Raw genomic sequence first — 17,454 nt, forward strand, 5'->3', positions numbered from 1 at the left:
AGGTGTCAATCACAACCCAATTATATTGACTCCGTCCCAAACCTGTCAACTAATAAACCACCCAAACCCGTCCATTAAATTTTAAATGGGTCTAAAAGAATACCGAATTATATCCATTTAATTGTTGGATAGTGGGTTGACTCGACTCACCCATTTATACCTATTCAAAAATAATTATACATTTAAATTCAATTTTTAGTAAGTGTTAAAGAGATAAATTTGAAATTCCTACCAATCTAATAACAATAAAATACCATTATTTAATGTTAAATAACATGTGAAAAAATTTTAAAAAAATAAGTAAAATTTTAAATGAGTCATAAATGGGTAATTGAGCGTACCCAACTCATTTATTTAAATAGATATAATGGGTTGACCCAATTATAACCCGTCCAAATCACCCGTTTTAACACCTCTAAGGAGAGTATCCGCCATGGAGTAATATATTCTTCGCAACGCTAGCTTCAACAATCTATCAAAACCCTTGGCTTTTAGAAAATTGCTTAAGATATTCGGAATAGAATTATACAATACTCTATATACACACACACACTTTCGGTTAACATGTTAGGTTGGAATAAACTTGTGTAAATACTTGAAGCCTGAAAATTAAGTTATCAAGTAATCTTGTTCGAGTAAAGCTTGATTTCTTTTGACCTCAAAAGGATGGATCACTCCAACGCCAAAGATATTGCAAATCATTCCACCGTAGATGGTGATCGTTTCAAAGAGCTCAAGGCTTTTGATGATGGCAAAGCTGGTGTGAAAGGCCTTGTTGATTCAGGGATTACTAATCTTCCCAGAATCTTCATTCGGCCTCCTGAAGACCTCATCGAGGAGAAGAATATTGGCCATCTCCAGGTACAAGTTCCAGTCATAGATCTCAGTGCCATACAAGGTAGAGATAAAAGCAATAGTGTAATTGATGAAATAAGACAAGCATCGGAGGAATGGGGATTTTTCCAAGTAATCAATCATGGGATTCCACAAAGCCTGTTGGATGAAATGATTGATGGAGCGCACAGGTTTCACGAGCAAGATGCTGAGGTGAAGAAGCAATACTATTCTCGTGATCTGTTGAGAATGGTGAGATATTTTAGCAATGGGGATCTGTTTGAATCAAGCACTGCTAATTGGAATGACTGTTTGGCGATCAAATTGACGGCTTCTAACCAAGTTGAACCTGATGAATTGCCTGAAGTGTGCAGGTAACTTTTCTCATTAAAATCCTAATTTGTCTAGGAATTCCAAGACTTTGACTTTCATTTTCAAGGAAATTATCCTCTTGCTATGTAGTATTTTATTCTTGCATCGACCCCTATAAAAATTCTCATTGGTACTCATAAACCACATGGCAGAAGTCCAGTAATTGATTACGCAAGTCATGTAAACAAGCTGGGAGAAACTCTATTTGAGTTACTATCAGAAGCTCTTGGCTTGGAACTGGACAATCTAAATGCTTTGGGGTGTGCAGAATCGTGCTATTTTCTATTGCACTACTACCCACCATGTCCAGAGCCAGACAAAACTCAGGGAGTTAAAAGGCACACAGATTTTTCTTTCCTTACCATTCTTCTACAAGACCAAATTGGTGGCCTCCAAGTCTTGTATGATAACCAGTGGGCAGATGTGCCGCTCCTCCCAGGAAGTTTGACAGTTAATATTGGAGATCTTCTTCAGGTCTGTGTTGATAGAGATTTGAGATAACTTACTTATCAATTTTCCCGCTACCCCTCATGGCAGGGAGTTGATCTTCCTGTTCCGTATGGTCACTAATGTTGTAATATGCAAATTTTGGTCAGATTATCTCGAATGACAGGTTTAAGAGTGCAGAGCACAGGGTGATTGCAAACCGTATCGGACCTAGAGTTTCAGTGCCGTGCTTTTTCGGTGGTGTTTCCACACCTGCAAGGAAGTATGGTCCGCTCAAAGAATTGATATCAGAAGAAAGTCCTGCGCTCTACAAAGAATTTACAGTTCCGGAATATGCCCAAAACTTCTTCTCCATGCCATATGATGGGTCACATCGTGACATTTGGAAGATCTGATCAAAACTCATTGGTAGTCCACATGAACCATGTTGGAACTTGGAACATGTGTGCGGCTGTTCTGATTTTTACTTCTCCTGTAACAATTGTAAAACACTGCAGATAGCAGCAGTTTTCTCTTGCATGTATGTGAATCAGATGTTGGATTTCGTGAATGAGAATAGTAATTTTCCATTAACTGCTTACCAAAACAAAATTCCATCAACCAGCATAGTCTTAGCACAGAATCGTAACAAGAACGTATGAGTCATGACATTAGCGACACATTCTCGGTCAAAACAATGAATATATGTACTAACGAAACCATACATAACTTTGGTGGAGCCAGAAAACTCGATCTCGAGTTTTCTCAAAATTTAAAAAGGAGAAGTCCTTTAGCAAGTGTTTAATTGAAACCAAAAAGTGGCTTCAGCATTCCTGTAACTCGGGTCTGTAAGTGAAATTTTGCTAAAGCACAGCATCAAAAATGGAGGAACACTATTATAGACAGGGATTATACCAAGTTGAGATACCACCAGAGCGTAGAAACAGTAACAACCTGCTCAACAATCTCAGCACATATCGGAAGAATTTATAATTTATGAAATGAAGAATTTAGAGTGTGTTGACAATGTTCATGATCAAGATTTCCATTGGTTAAACTTATATAAAATCCCTCGAAAAGAGCCAGATGGATCTTCTGGTACAATTCACTAATTCGTGTCTAAGTTTATTAGCCTTGACTCACAGGACAAGAATTAGTGGTCGGCAAAATAAATAAATTAGTTAACTTGTTACGTCACTTGAAATAGGTACTTTGCATATGCATTTTCTTTTTCAAGTTCTGGTACTTAATCAGAAGCTATTTCTTTAATACGTTTTTTGCAGCCTTGAGATGTAGTTTCGACATGAGTGGGACTTTTCACTGCCTTTATTTGCAAAAGAAATCCTGAATGAAAGAAATAACAACCACATACAAAAATTTTTATGAATGTCGTGCATTGGCAAGTAGCTAATCATGTCGTAAGCGGTTTCTCGTGTTGGCCATTGTAAAATAGACCAATAGGCTCTACTAGGGGAGGTCATGGTTCAAATTTGAACCAGCACTAGACCAGAACTAGTCTAGCGGTTTGTTGAATCGAAACTGAAACTAAATTTTGGGTACCGAAACCGTAATCATAATAATGACCAAAGGTTCAAGCTCAGCTTCACCAAAATTTTGAACCGGAATTGGAACCGACGGTTTGGAACCCATTCAAACAGCTAAAAAAATATTTACTACCTAAACCTATTTAATTAGTTTAGATTTCATTATCAATAGTTAGCACTTAATACAAGTAGTTGTAATTCTAACCCAACAACCCATCATCCTATTTTGTTAGTAAGTTTATACCCCATGACTAATCTAAATCCAAGATCAATCTAAGTTAATCAACAATCAGATCTTTTTCATAAAATTTGCATCGTTTTTCTTTTTCCTTGCACATGGTAATATAATAAAACATTCATTGTCATATATTTTTTTTTAGAATCAATTTTATAACAAGTGTCTAAGCATAAATTGGAACCGTAAACAAAAGAAATCGGAACTGTAATCGGAATAAAATCAGAACCAAATTTGGAACCGAAGATTCAAAAACCGTAACCTTAACTATTCCTATAAAGACCAATTCGAGTTCCCTCTTTTAAAAGAACCGAAACCGGCGATTGTGTAACCATGGCCATGTCTATGCTTAGCTTGTAAGAGAGTTGGGAAAAAGTTAACTGAAGAAGATTTCTGATTAACTTGTAAGAGAGTTGGCAAAAGTCAACTGAAGAACATTTCTAATTATTGCGTGCCAAGAATAACATGTTGTTAGGGAGAAACACTATGTTGACCCAAAAGGTTAAAATGATAGGTTTCGATCTGGGTATCAAGCCTTTACATATTGAGATCTCTTTCTCCATTTTTTAGACCAATATGTGACACAGTTTCCTACTCATGAACCCTAACAATCTCCCCTTTTATGAGTAACTCTTAACATGGAACTTAAGTTTACAACCATTTCTTTAAACCTATTTTAATACTCGATACAAGCTCACCTTAACATCCAAAACCAATTCTCTCCCCAATTATGGGCCCACTTTCAACATCTAAATTAAATTTTAAACCCTGCCAACTTTTAACTCTTTGGTCTAATACCAAACGAACCCCCTACCAATACTTGGTGCACCTGGTCCAATATCAAACAAACTCCTTGATATTTCGATCTATCACTAAGAAGAGAATTTTATCGGTCCAACTCCAAGAAGAATCCACTTGCTAATGAGTAGGCTTAATCTAGTAACCATAAGCTCTAATATATGATACAACTTGTTAGAGAGAAACACTCGAGAGATTTTATCAAAGAACCCAATATGTCAATCAGAAACCAAACATTGATCCAAAAACTTAATCTGTTAGGTTTCAATTCCTTACCTATTAACTGCTCTTTCTCTATCTCTCAAACTAATACGGGACACAATTTCCTACTCATAGACCCTAACATATAACAGATCAAGATGTATCTCCACGACAGTAACTAGGTAACTAATGCTGAATTATTTATCTTATTTTTCTTCATAAACAATAAGTTATATCTTTTACTTGAATGCCTATCAATTTAAGCTAATTTTTCTTCGGAAATGTTTATCTAACCATTTAAGCGATATCTTTTACTTGAATGCCTACCAATTTTAATATTTTATTTCAAGAATAAACTCTTATTCAGAGTAAAACTCTTTAAGGAAAACAATGTTTGGATAGAAGATTATTTGGATTAAATTATTTAAAATAACAATGTAACACTTTTCGTATTGTAATGTATTTAGAATAATAGTGTAGCGCGTTTTTTTTTTTGCAAATCATGCTAACAAAGGACCCACTATATTAAAAGCCAATTATTGTACTAAAATAAACAAGAATGGACAAAGATCTTATGGAAACACTTCTAGAAATTAAATTAATCCTTTCTCTCTATAATCATACTTCTAAAATTTAAAAAAAACAAACACAAATACAAAATGAAACTATAGCAAAGATATTTTGTCGAAGTTAAAAGTACCCAAACGCATCACAAAACAGCATATCCTTTAATTAGGCTATGGAAAATTTGGGAACACGGCAGGGTCAAATGTTTAATAAATAAACAGGACATGATGTCAATTTACTTAAGGGGCATCTTTACAGCGTTTTGTACACAAAAGGATAAAAGCATTCGCTACTAAAAGATGCGATCTTTTTCTACAATTCGAAAATACTAAGAATAGTCAAGAGTGTTGGAAAAAAAACCAAATACAAAAGTTTCTATTTAATTGTTTCTCAATTTTATGGGAGGCAAGTTTTAGTAGTTTCTATATACAACACAAGATTTGTTGAAGAAATCAATTACTATGTAATATCCCAAGTCCCTTGAATTGAGGCTTTTAAGGAAGATACAGGAACTTTTGGGGTTGATAGTTGAAAGCTAGATAATTTTTGGAGGTTTATGGTGCAAATGGGAATGATGTTGATTTGAATTGGGCAGCAAGGGAGTCAAATAACATAGCTCATGCTTTGCACATTATGCTAAAACTGGTACTTGTGTTGATTCTCCTTGGAATGCACCACGTAATTTTGTCAAACAAATCGTACTGGATGATTTCTAATAATTATGTAACAAAATTGCCTTTTTCTATCAAAACAAAAAGGAATGGTAAGATTGAAACCCATTCCTAGGTCTCATACCTCTTTGCAAAACAGTTCCTCAGCGCGTCATCTGACAGTGCTCTCATGCCTCTTTGCAAAACAGTTCAGGGATCCCAGTGTTAAAATTATTTTCTAATATGAGTGACCATGATTAATTATATCTTTGTCAGTTAAATAAAAACTTGTAAAACCCACTATGTGATTTATTCAGCTAGGGCTTAGGTCTCTCTCTCCTTTCTAATTTTCTCTTCTTTCTCTAACTGGCTCCAATTTCTTTTTACTATTCAAATTTACAGTCTCCATGGCTTCTTCGTAGGACTATAACTTTTATCTCTTTTCTCCGGTTTGCAATCTCCATGGCTCCATAGAAACCAAAGGCGATTCTCAATCTCCTTTTTCTTTCTTGCGGTTGTTAATTTTATATTTCTTGTGTGCTAATTAATTTTCTGGGATTATTCTTTTTCTTGTTTTTCACGGCTGAGGTTAACGTTTTTCTATCAACTCTGCGATATTGCTCTTTTTTTTTTTCCATTTCAAAACACTGACCTTTTATTTTATGTTTCTTATACCGCGACATCATTTTCTACTTACATCATTGATTGGAAGCAATTCCCGCATAAAAAATGTTAAAAAGCAAGATGGCCGGCCGCCGGCCCAATCAATCAATCTATCTATTTGTCTATTTATCTATCCGTCATCATCATCGTCATCATCAACATCATCATACCATGAGTTTTGGTGTCTTTGACCGTTAGTAATTTTCTGTCTCAATTTTTCTTTTTCTATGTATGCATTTATTGATTTAATAATTGAAGCTTCATATTGTGCCCTTATAAATTCATGATCATTAGAGTTCATTATACCACGTCATATTAATTTAGAAGAAAATAACGGTTAATGAGAAGATAAAAAGTTAATTGATGATTAAGCTGAATATACTGTATCATATTGATTGAGAAAAATAATAATCTCCTCTAAGTTAAGTAAGCAACGATGATTAAGTTTTAAGGTATCATATTACTTCCAATTGATTCCATAAATGAGCATCTAAGAAAATCTTTTGCTTACATTTGAGTGGGATATTGTTTCGACCGGTCCATTGGTCTAGCAAAACAGTCCAATGAAATGAGAAAATAAAATAATCCAAGAACATTGAAAGCCCATTCCTTCTACATGAATCAAAGGCTTCAGTGTTCCCTGTGATCTCTTAAATATTGACTTCATTCCATTAGACTCAATCAAAAATATATTTGGAGATCCATTTTTTTTTGTCAATACATGGTGTATTCCAACTTTTTACCGGACTAATCACCCTGCACCTGAAATATCTTGGCCCCCAAGAGCACCCAGGCATTAAGAGAGGTTCGAACCCTGGACCTTGGGACCTAGATGGCTACCCTAAGACCAGGTGATCTAACCCCGAGGGGCATATAATTGGAGATCCATAGTGGTTGCAAATATATGCCAATCCACTAGTTGTTTATTCGCAAAAATCGTCTGACTTGCTTATTCCATAGCTATGTACTAATTCAATGCCATTAACACCTTGATTGCAGCACATAGAGAGATTAGGAGTATAGATGGGCACCCTCCATGTTTGATCTATCACTGAACTTGTAAATCCTTCTTTCTCCCTTTTTGACATCATTAATTGTTTGGCCAAATTTCAAGTGGTTGAATCTTTGTGGCATGTCCAAATACAAGTTTAAAGTGAAAAGTAAGGTACGACGCAAATTTAAGGATGTAAAAGATTCCAAGAAATACGAAACAAAACCAAGAACATAAAGACATAGGAACATGTAAAACCTTAATGAAGTCCAAATTAAGTCCATCTACGTAGCTAGATAGATAGACCAATGGCAGATTCACATATATGGATATACTACTTGATGAAGGATAAAAGTTACCAAAGAAAGGAGAAAAGTGACCAGTACTTACAATGACTGTTTGACCAATTTCTTAGGTTTTTTGTCACCTTTTTATAGTGTTCTATGCTTATTCATGGAAAACTATTATTCCCATTGAAGATTTACAACATCCAGTTCACATATTTGAAACAGAGGAAACTGCTGCTGCTATCTTGAAAAACGTTTGTAAAAGTTACAAGAGGAAACTAAAATCACCGATGACGTCATACTTAGTGTAACGTAGTTCATGTAAATAAATGTTAATTAGAACTGCTAATTATCAACTGACTTGGATAAGAAGCTTTTGATATACTACAATATCAAGTGCTAAGAAGCAGTTGATCGATACAAATCAACGTTACTATAATATCTCACGATTCTAACGACAAGGTGCCCGAACAGTCATTAAGAAAGCTGTTCGGAGCAGTTTTATGCAAAATGCACAAGATGTAACTTTGTATGCACACGGTATAATTCACTCTCAATAACGTGTAATTATAGAATAAATTTTTGTGGATCCCACATGTAAAAACGACGTACAATATGAAATCTATACCTTACATTTTTTTTTACCAAATCTTGGCCATGAATCTTCAAGAATGATTGCTTCTTGCAACCATCCTGCCCCTCCTCCCACGATTCTCGTCCAATCACGAGAACAATATTTGATGCTTAAGCTGAGCTTCATGCTCATGGAACTTGCAGGTTCCTTCTATCATTCCATCCAACACACTTCGAGGAATTCCATGATTAAGTACATGGAAAAATCCCCATTCCTCCGATGCTCGCCTTGTTTCATCATCTATGCTTTTTCTTTTATCTTCAGTTTTTATTTCACTGAGATCTATGACTGGAAGTTGTACATGGAGATGGCCAATGTTTATCCCCATAACGAGCTGATCCTCAGGTGGGAGAATGAAGATTTTGGGAACACTAGCAATACCTCCATCAACAAGACCTTTCACACCAGATTTCGTATCATCAAAAGCCTTCAGTTCTTTCAAACAATCACCATCTACAGCCAATTGATGGTTATCCATATCTTTTACAGGTCTAAATCAAGCTTAACTTATACAACGACATTTGAAGCCTCAACTGTAGGCTTCAGTCATTTATACAAGCATTTGGCTTAGTATTTTGTCATCCTAGCATTCTTGTATTCACTGTCAACAGAATCTACAAGTTTTAACTCAGACTCTAAATGAGATATGCCTAACAAATACGTGGACCCAAATGACAATTTGTCATGGGTTTAAAGAGAAACAAAACAATATGTAAGACAAGTTGTGACACCAGCAACCATATTGCCATAAATGGAATTGTTTTTTGTATGGAATCAGTGGTGAAAACAAAAGTTGTTCATTTGTCATTTGTCAAAGAAAAATTATGTCAACCCACCATGCATGGTGAAAGACTTAAAGCTAGCGTGTGAGCTGATGTCAAAAGTGAAGAGGAAGTTTTTTAAATCTTCAGATAATTGCACATGATTTTTGATGTAATCCTGTTTTTTCTTCTCTCTTTTTCTATAATCACAAGGACCTCTTACCAAACAAAAAGTTCATTGGATTTACTCGCATAATTGATCAACCTTGTTGCTTCATGCTTTTTATATTTAGACGCCATTTTCTGTTTATGTCAATGATGGGGAGCAATGCCCACCTAAAAAATTAAAACATAATAAAGCAGCCGAAAGGCTTAGCCAAATGTTTTGTGAGGAGTATAAACAAAGAGGATATGTGCTTGGATTTTTTATACTTGCCTTCCATTTTAGCTATAAACAAAGAGGGTAAACTGCAGAATATTCAATCAAATGCCAGTTCCAAGAATTCTAGCCAGGGAACCTACATTGACCATCTTCTCTATAGTGCCTAAGATTCTAAAAATCAAGCTTACTTGCCAAACTCTAATATTGCAAAAGTTTAGGATTAATGAGATTCAGAAGATTTTCATTGTAATCAGATTCAGATTGAAAAAGACCTTTTTCAGGATCTTCAACTAGTTCTGAAACAAAACTACTGTAAAATAAGCGCTGAATTCTCAGCTAGCACCACATAAATTTTTTCTTCTTTCCTCACAAGGATAACAAAAGCACTCATCGCGGTCATTTTTCCCCAGTGAGAATAAGAGGATCTCTGTGACAATCATGCTTAATCTTATCAGACAATAATACACATTTTAAGTCTAAGCACAAGATTTCACATCTCCTGAGGAATGCGTTACCATTTCATATGCGTCATTAGCTAAAGGACTTCCTTCACTAGCTATCCGACAAAAGGAGATACAAGATTTGAAGAAGATACTGAGACATGCCAATTTTAGTTAAGGGTAACAGTTCGTGTTTAGGATTCAGGTACATCTTTTCCTTCTGCTTTTCTCTTCCTCAATCTGCATAGGTTTGCCTTACTCCAAAGAGACACAATGTTACCATTGTCAATTGGACATCAAAAACATCACAACCTTGATTTTAGAACAATAAGAAGAAATATACACTGAAAGAAACATCTTTCTTGAACTTATACTGAAGTCAGCTACACATTATTGTCAGACGTGTAATACAGGACTATCTTAGATTACTACATCAGATAAAATTACCTCATCTGGGATATTGACTGCTCTAGCCATTGAGCTCGCGATTGTTTCCAATAAAAGTTTCATCCCTCCTTAATTATTTCTTAAGTACTTATAGTTTGGCCTCTTCCTCATGTCGTTCTTCTTGTTCTCGTTTCCCAGAAAAACGTGCAATTCTAGCATGATCTTCAACTTACTGAATATAGCAAAAGTTCCAAGGAAATGCAATAACTCAAGACAATTGAATCATTTACCAGGTCAAAAGCATTAGTAATTCGATTCTGTTCTCCTAAAGATTGATTTTACTATATTTAGTATCTCATCTGAGAGAGCTATACTCAATGAATAATCTCTTTTTAGACCCTATTAGTTGTAAATTTATGCCAATTGACTAGTCGTTTATTCAAACAAATCCTCTAAGCTGTTTATGTTATAGCCATGTAGTAAATCAGACCAGATAATCATCTCTACTCCAGTACTTCATTGCCACTGAAATCTTAACTCTCTCTCTTTTTTCATAGTTCTATTGTAATGCTTAAGCCTTCAAACTAATAAAGGGGAATATATAGTGTCCTCCTTATTTTTAGTTTTCATGTTTTCTACTTTTTTATCTGCTAGAAGTTGTTGTTTGTTGGCTCTTTATGTTGTAACAGTGACTATTTGTAGATTCCTTTGCAGGTGTTGGTGGAAGGAACTCTGACAAGTACCTAATCAAGTAATCATATGCAGAAAAGACACAAACACAAATTGCCTCCTGGTGCATTTCACTTCCATGAAAAATTGACAGCAAAATTTCGTTGCAGTACACTCTTCTGATAAAGTGCCTCATGTTTTCTGAACGTTAAAATGCCTCGTATGGTCTGCTTCTTACCTGGTTCTTTAGATGCTGTATTCTGGGACTTGAGTAGAGCTATTACTACAACACCCAAGCATATTTCCCACTAGCATGGTACAGCTACAGGTGTATTTCTGGATACTTTCCGACCTCAATAAAATCATTGTTTGAGCACCAAATATATTGTTTTTGACCTTATGATTGTTGAGGCGAAAGGACTTTACCACTCAAAATGATTGCAGCATTAACTAATTGGCCAAAGTTCAATATGTTTGAGCCATGTCCAAATTATGAATTTTAAGTGCAGGTGGATATAACATAAACTTTAAGGATGCGAAGTGGAATGATTCCTGACAAACATGAATCAAACAAAACCAAGAAGAACATGTAAAAAACTTAAAAAACTCCCAACAACTAATCTACGATGTTTATTAGGCCGATCGCAGATTCACATGCACCATCTACCTCAAAACAAAGGTACAGAAGTTTTTACTTGAAAAGCTAGTAACCACATGACCAATAGCATTAGTTTATTGATACAAAACATTCCCAAACAAGGCTTCTCTACCCAGGCTACGATCTCTAACTCCAGTTTCCCTGCGGGAAAATGGTCCATTGTGCATATATCAGCCCCAGCTTCCAGAAATGAACATTAAGCACCAAATGATTAGCACCATCTGCAGACTAAATGACTTGATTCGAGTCCTCAGAAGCCATCCAATCAAACACAAGAAGCCTTATGCTAGTAATGGGAATTAAACACCTAAAGCACTAGAAAAAGCAGTAATACTAGCTCTAATTCCATTACCATCCAGCTCCCAATTTCCAAACCGCAAAACAGAAAAATGATTGTCAAGATCTTGTTGAGTATCATGCTGTGGTTTTTATAGTAGACAGACTCAAGATGTATATTAGTGCTAAGGGCACATGAAATTGGTAATGGTGATATTCAGGGACACTAGCATAGCTCTACCATAGAGAAACCGATTACGTGATTGAAATTTGTTCAGGTCCCATAAGCAACCCAAGTTAAAAAGGTTGCATTTCTTTCTTCTTTATTCTAAAAAGAATGAAGAGCGGGATTAGAACACTAGACCTGAATACACTGTATAACTGGCAGTAAATCTCCCTAGGCAGTGAAAGAATATACAGGAACACATATACTCACTTGACTCCTGATCTACAGTTTACAAATATATTGACATTTGGCTTCAATCATGAACAAACATTTCAGATCATTAGGACTGAAAGCCGATACAATTGAATAAGAAAGGAAAGAAATCAGCACTTACAAGTAACACAATAATCGATAATATTCAATTCTTCTTACAGTTCTTGGCTTAGGAAATTTCAACTCCATCATGGTCATTAAGCAATACTAAGCTTTCAGCATAAACATCCACTTACAAAAGAGCTTTCACATTAGCAATACGAGGATATGTGCATGACTTGCGCTTTGGATGGTAAAGCACTAAGCCATCTCCAAATTGAAACAATATCTCACCGTCCTTAAGTAGAAAAACTGGCTTCTGGAACATTTGAAAGCTAGAGTAAGGATAATTAATCATCAGAACCATTTTAGTCCAAGACTCTTTCACACCATACTCCTGCATAATCCAAAGATCCACATGGCCATTTTGATGATAATAAAATACTGCAAGGCATCCTCCTAACACTTCCAAATTCCAACCAACATGATGCTCTCCATATTTTGGCTGTTCCACCTCTCCATACATCCCATCCGTCAAATCAAGAGTAACAATTTTCCCACCTGTACCACCTACACTCCAATGGAGCTTTCCACTCACAAAATAAACCCCTTGATTAATCAACACACCATTAAAATCCTCAATTCTTCTCCCAGAGTTCGTGTTTTGGCTATACGCATCCACCCATGTCTGATTACTTCCCAAAATTCTATATACTTTGTAATCATCATTAGACTCATCATATCCAAAACCGTATAACATGGCAGCAGCAGTCCCTGATTTAGGACCGAAGTCAGGTAATTTCTTGGATTTCCTGATAGATGGATTCCATAGAAAAATGTCTCCAAATACATAAACACAAAACAGTCCATTGCAGGAACCAAGTAAAAATACTTTGTGGTCGTAACCATCATCAAAATCTGCCATAACTATTTCGCGGTTAAAATCATGGTTATTTCCCAGGGAATTAACAAGAAAGTCATCTCCCATGATGGTTACCTGAGTGGCAGGTGCATCATCATCATGCTGATATATTGCAGCATGGAGAGGACACAGCTTCAAGTTAAACTTAAGCCTGTCATTTTGACACTTTTCGAAAGTATGAAAAATGAGCCTATGGTGAGTATAATCATGGTTCTTTGAACATTTTGTCCGATGGGTTTTGATCAATGATGGGCTTGAGATTAAAGAATTCCAAGATTTTGAAACACACCTGAATCTCAGCAGGGGTTTGACTGGAAGCCTTGACAGGATTTCAATAATCAGTTCTTCAGGGATGTTTGGGATTTCCACTGCTGGGTCTGAAACAGAAGAAGAAGATGGACAATCCATTTGGGGGGTGCAATTTTTTCTCGTGTGGCTGATGATAATCAGTTTCTGCGTCTGGTTGGGCTTCCATATTCTGTTACTTTTGAAGCTTGACGTCTTGGAGAAAGAGATATTACAACTTTATGCTAGTATTGAACTTTGGAATTCTGGGCCAGATCTTGACAAACTTATCATCTTGTTCTGATTGACGACAGACTTCAAAAAATTTCAAACAACATAAGCAATTCAACTAGGTTTGACTGTGATTTCTGCAATATTTGATTAGTTTTAATCATCACTAACTGTCATTTGGACACCGTCCAAATAGATTGTTGGTTTGGTTTAGATACAGATAGCATCAAAGGTATGCCAGAATATTCCTTTATAGTTGTTTGAATTAGCACTAAATGATAGTCATATTTAACATATTCATTCCTTTAACTTATCGTCATATTTAACATATTCATTCCTGAATTAGCACTAAATGATACTGTCCTTCACAACTCCTCCATCAATAAAAAGGTTTATGTATCGAGAGGTAATAAATGCCACTTAATTTCACAAATCAACACATGATGTTTGAGAAAATCATATTTAACATATTCATTCCTGAATTAGCACTGAATGATACTGTCCTTCACAACTCCTCCATCAATAAAAAGATTTATGTATTGAAAGGTAATAAACTAACGCCACTTAATTTCACAAATCAATAGCTGATCTAAATATGACCATCAAACTAGTAAATTTGACATCTTAGGCACATAAAAAGAAGTCCTAGAATTTTGTTACTTGTCAGGATCCTTGTTAATCATCACAACTCTGATTCTTCTCAATATAGCAGACTGATAAAACTTGATGAAGATTTTGACAGATCTGATATGACTAATGCAAGAATCAGGGGGGAACTGCAAAGCCTCGAACATGGTACAATTGTGCTACCTGGTCTTTATCTCTGAGGAACTAAACAAATTGGCAGTCCTCCAAACTCTGACAATCTCAAGGTCTCAACTTGTACTATTCAAGACATAGCTCGTATCAATTTCATTCTACATCAGTTTACCATTTTCAAAACCAAAACTTGTGCCAATTGTTACAAGGCAAACATCATGCAGAATCAAGTAAAGCGACAAAGATCTCCATTGTGCAGGCAGAAAGATAAAATATTGCTCATTGATCTAATACCAGACATGAAGAAGCATCTAAAATTACTACTGAGATAACTTGGTAAGAGATAAAAAGAACTGGTAATCATTGTAATTGAGAACTGATTTATGGTAAACAACATCCAACTTGAAGGGACAACTGGAAACTAAACCAATTTTCTTGACCTGATATCAATTGTAAGTAAGAATTTGCAAGAACAGCTTTCTCCATCAATCTATTCTGCTAGGCAGACAAGTGAACTCACCTGCAGAACAGATTTTATTTCTTAAAGAATTACAGGAATTTGACAACAAATGCAGAAAATGAGGATAAGAAAATCTCCAGCATAAGGCCTCTGGCTTGCTGCAGACACTTGGAAGAGAGGAAAACAAAAAATTCTTAGGAGAAGAGAGACTAAAGGCACATGCAATTTTTCTTTTTCACTTCTGTCTAATAGTTGATTTTACTCCAAATTATATCACTATGTAACCTCTCTGAAGATGTTCCAGTATCAGCATATGCTTTTTTGCATAGCTCAATGGCAAAATTTTGTATCAGTATGGTATTTCAGTTGACCTAAACTTTAGCATGAAAAACTGAATAGACTACTTAACCAATAGAAACTCCCCTTCAGTAGTAAAAGTTCAATTTATACTGCCAATATGTTCCATTTGGTCTTTATAAATCAACAAATAACTTAGAACCGTTAAGAATGAATAGTCAATGTACTTAAGCAGAGAGGCGGATAATCACCTCTTACAAGTTATGTAGCAGAAAATGACAAGACCGGTAGGAGATTCATGACTTACAAGTTAATAGTGATGCTGCAGAATATGAAATTGAGCTCTCTTACATTTCATGCCCTGGACCTTTCTACTCTATCAGGATTAGGAAAAACCAAGCTTTCAATAAAAGTTTTCACTTGCAAAATACTATCCAAGTTTGTAATCTGAATATATATGACTGAGTTATGTTTTGGATTGTAAAATGCCAATCCTGTGCCATTCCCATAGAGACACAACATTTCACCATCATTCAATACGAACATTGGTCGGCCCAAAATATAGTTAGGGTCATCCATTTTAGGAACTGAAGCCACTTTAGTCCAAGAATCTTTGTTATCGTCATTGGACTCGTCGTACCAAAACCCATGAAGTGAATCCCAGTTTTCTTTGGAATTAGGATTGAAACTTGGCAACGTTCTTGATTTTCTTAAGGATGGGTTCCGCAAAAAAGTTCCTCCATGTGCATTTACACAAACCAAACCATTACAAGAACCAACAATATCAACATTCTAGGATTAGGTTCCACAAAGAAATCTTTATTGCGTCCGAAGGAATTATCCATGTCCGTTGCTTCAGTCATTTGTGCATGTAATGCATGGTGCAGTAAAACCTGCTTGAACCTAAAGTAACCCTTGGACAGGGACGAGTCCATGGTACGAAAAGTGAGTCTATGATGAGTGTGCTCGTCATTGTTGGAAGATTTTGCCAGATAGGTATTAATGAAATCCCGGCTATAAATTAAAGAAATCCAAGATTTTGAAATGCACTTGAATCTCAACAGAGATTTGATTGGAAGACATTAGAGTATTTCAATAATGAATTCATTAGGAATATCTGGGATTTCAGCTGCTGATTCTGAACTAGTAAAAGAAGAGGGTAATGGTATCTGGTGAATGATTTTCTTGCTATTCAGATGCTGATGAGGGTTTTTTTCTGATTGATTCATCATCATCAGTCCGTAGTCCTTGAGGGTTTGATGGCATGCAGAAAGAATTGAAAGGTGAGTAAACGACTCCTTCAGGGGTAACCCAATACTATAGCAACTATCCAACTCTTTTTTAGGGGTTTACTGCAACTGATTAAAGTATTCAAAGAAACAAGTTTTGCACCTTTATATTGACCTCCTCCTTTTTTCACCTGTGAAGTTACACTTCGGTTGTTCTTCTCACTATTGATCTTTTTTTTTTTTTTGGGTGGTTAGTTGTATGAACTTGAATTTTTTGGTGGTTGAAATTTAACGGCCGCTAAAAGAAATAGAATTTAAGACCATAAAAGACAATTGTGTTTAAAACAGGGCATTTCATTTTTATTCTTGCCTATTTTTCTTTCCTCAATGTGATGACTAAGAAAGGAGTACAGATTTGTAAACGATAAAAGTGCACGTTGTGAGTGAGGGCTATCATATCAAGGTAACCTTCTGCAAATTTGTAGTTCCAAAAGATCCTTCTACACCTGCTTGATTTTATGTTGTTCCATGTTCCCCCAATTAATTACGAATCTTAATTCTGTGAAAAATGAAACAGAAGCCTTCACCTTTCGCAAGCATTTCTCAAAAGAGAAAAATGCAATTTTGGTATTCAAATTTTGACAGATGAACAGTTTTAATCCCCAAAGTTTGGATGAAAACAAATTTGGTATCTAAACTTTCAACTTTAGGGCACATTTAGTACTCTTGACGATTTTTTCTCAAATTGCTACTTGAAAAAGTCACGTGATAGTCACATGTCCAGTAATTATTAATAAAAAATTGCCAAAAAATGTAAATATCATTTTGATAATTTATTAGTTCTTAAACTTAATACTTAGTGTCAGAAAGATATTTTACTTGATAAAATTATTAGTCCTTAAACTTAATACTTAATATCAAAAGGATATTTTGTGTGACACTTAGTGCCAAAAGAATATTTTACATTTTTTTATACTATAGTTGCCTGACATATGACTATCACGTAATTTTTTTCAGT

The 17,454-nt window shown here is 35.4% G+C and overlaps 2 protein-coding genes across 2 annotated transcripts; one reads left to right on the forward strand and one right to left on the reverse strand.

Annotated features, from left to right (window-relative positions):
• The first annotated feature begins 666 nt into the window (after nucleotides 1-666).
• LOC113766158 (1-aminocyclopropane-1-carboxylate oxidase homolog 1-like) lies at nucleotides 667-2,048 on the forward strand. The gene is made up of 3 exons (XM_027310377.1): nucleotides 667-1,208; nucleotides 1,359-1,680; nucleotides 1,803-2,048. The coding sequence occupies exons 1-3, from the start codon at nucleotides 667-669 to the stop codon at nucleotides 2,046-2,048; spliced, it is 1,110 nt and encodes a 369-aa protein (XP_027166178.1).
• Nucleotides 2,049-12,446: 10,398 nt separating this feature from the next.
• LOC113766159 (F-box/kelch-repeat protein At3g23880-like) lies at nucleotides 12,447-13,583 on the reverse strand. The gene is made up of 2 exons (XM_027310378.1): nucleotides 13,465-13,583; nucleotides 12,447-13,326 (listed from the first exon to the last, which is right to left on the reverse strand). The coding sequence occupies exons 1-2, from the start codon at nucleotides 13,581-13,583 to the stop codon at nucleotides 12,447-12,449; spliced, it is 999 nt and encodes a 332-aa protein (XP_027166179.1).
• Nucleotides 13,584-17,454: the final 3,871 nt, after the last annotated feature.

This window comes from Coffea eugenioides, chromosome 3 (genome assembly GCF_003713205.1).
Source record: "Coffea eugenioides isolate CCC68of chromosome 3, Ceug_1.0, whole genome shotgun sequence".
Taxonomy (NCBI): Eukaryota; Viridiplantae; Streptophyta; class Magnoliopsida; order Gentianales; family Rubiaceae; genus Coffea; species Coffea eugenioides.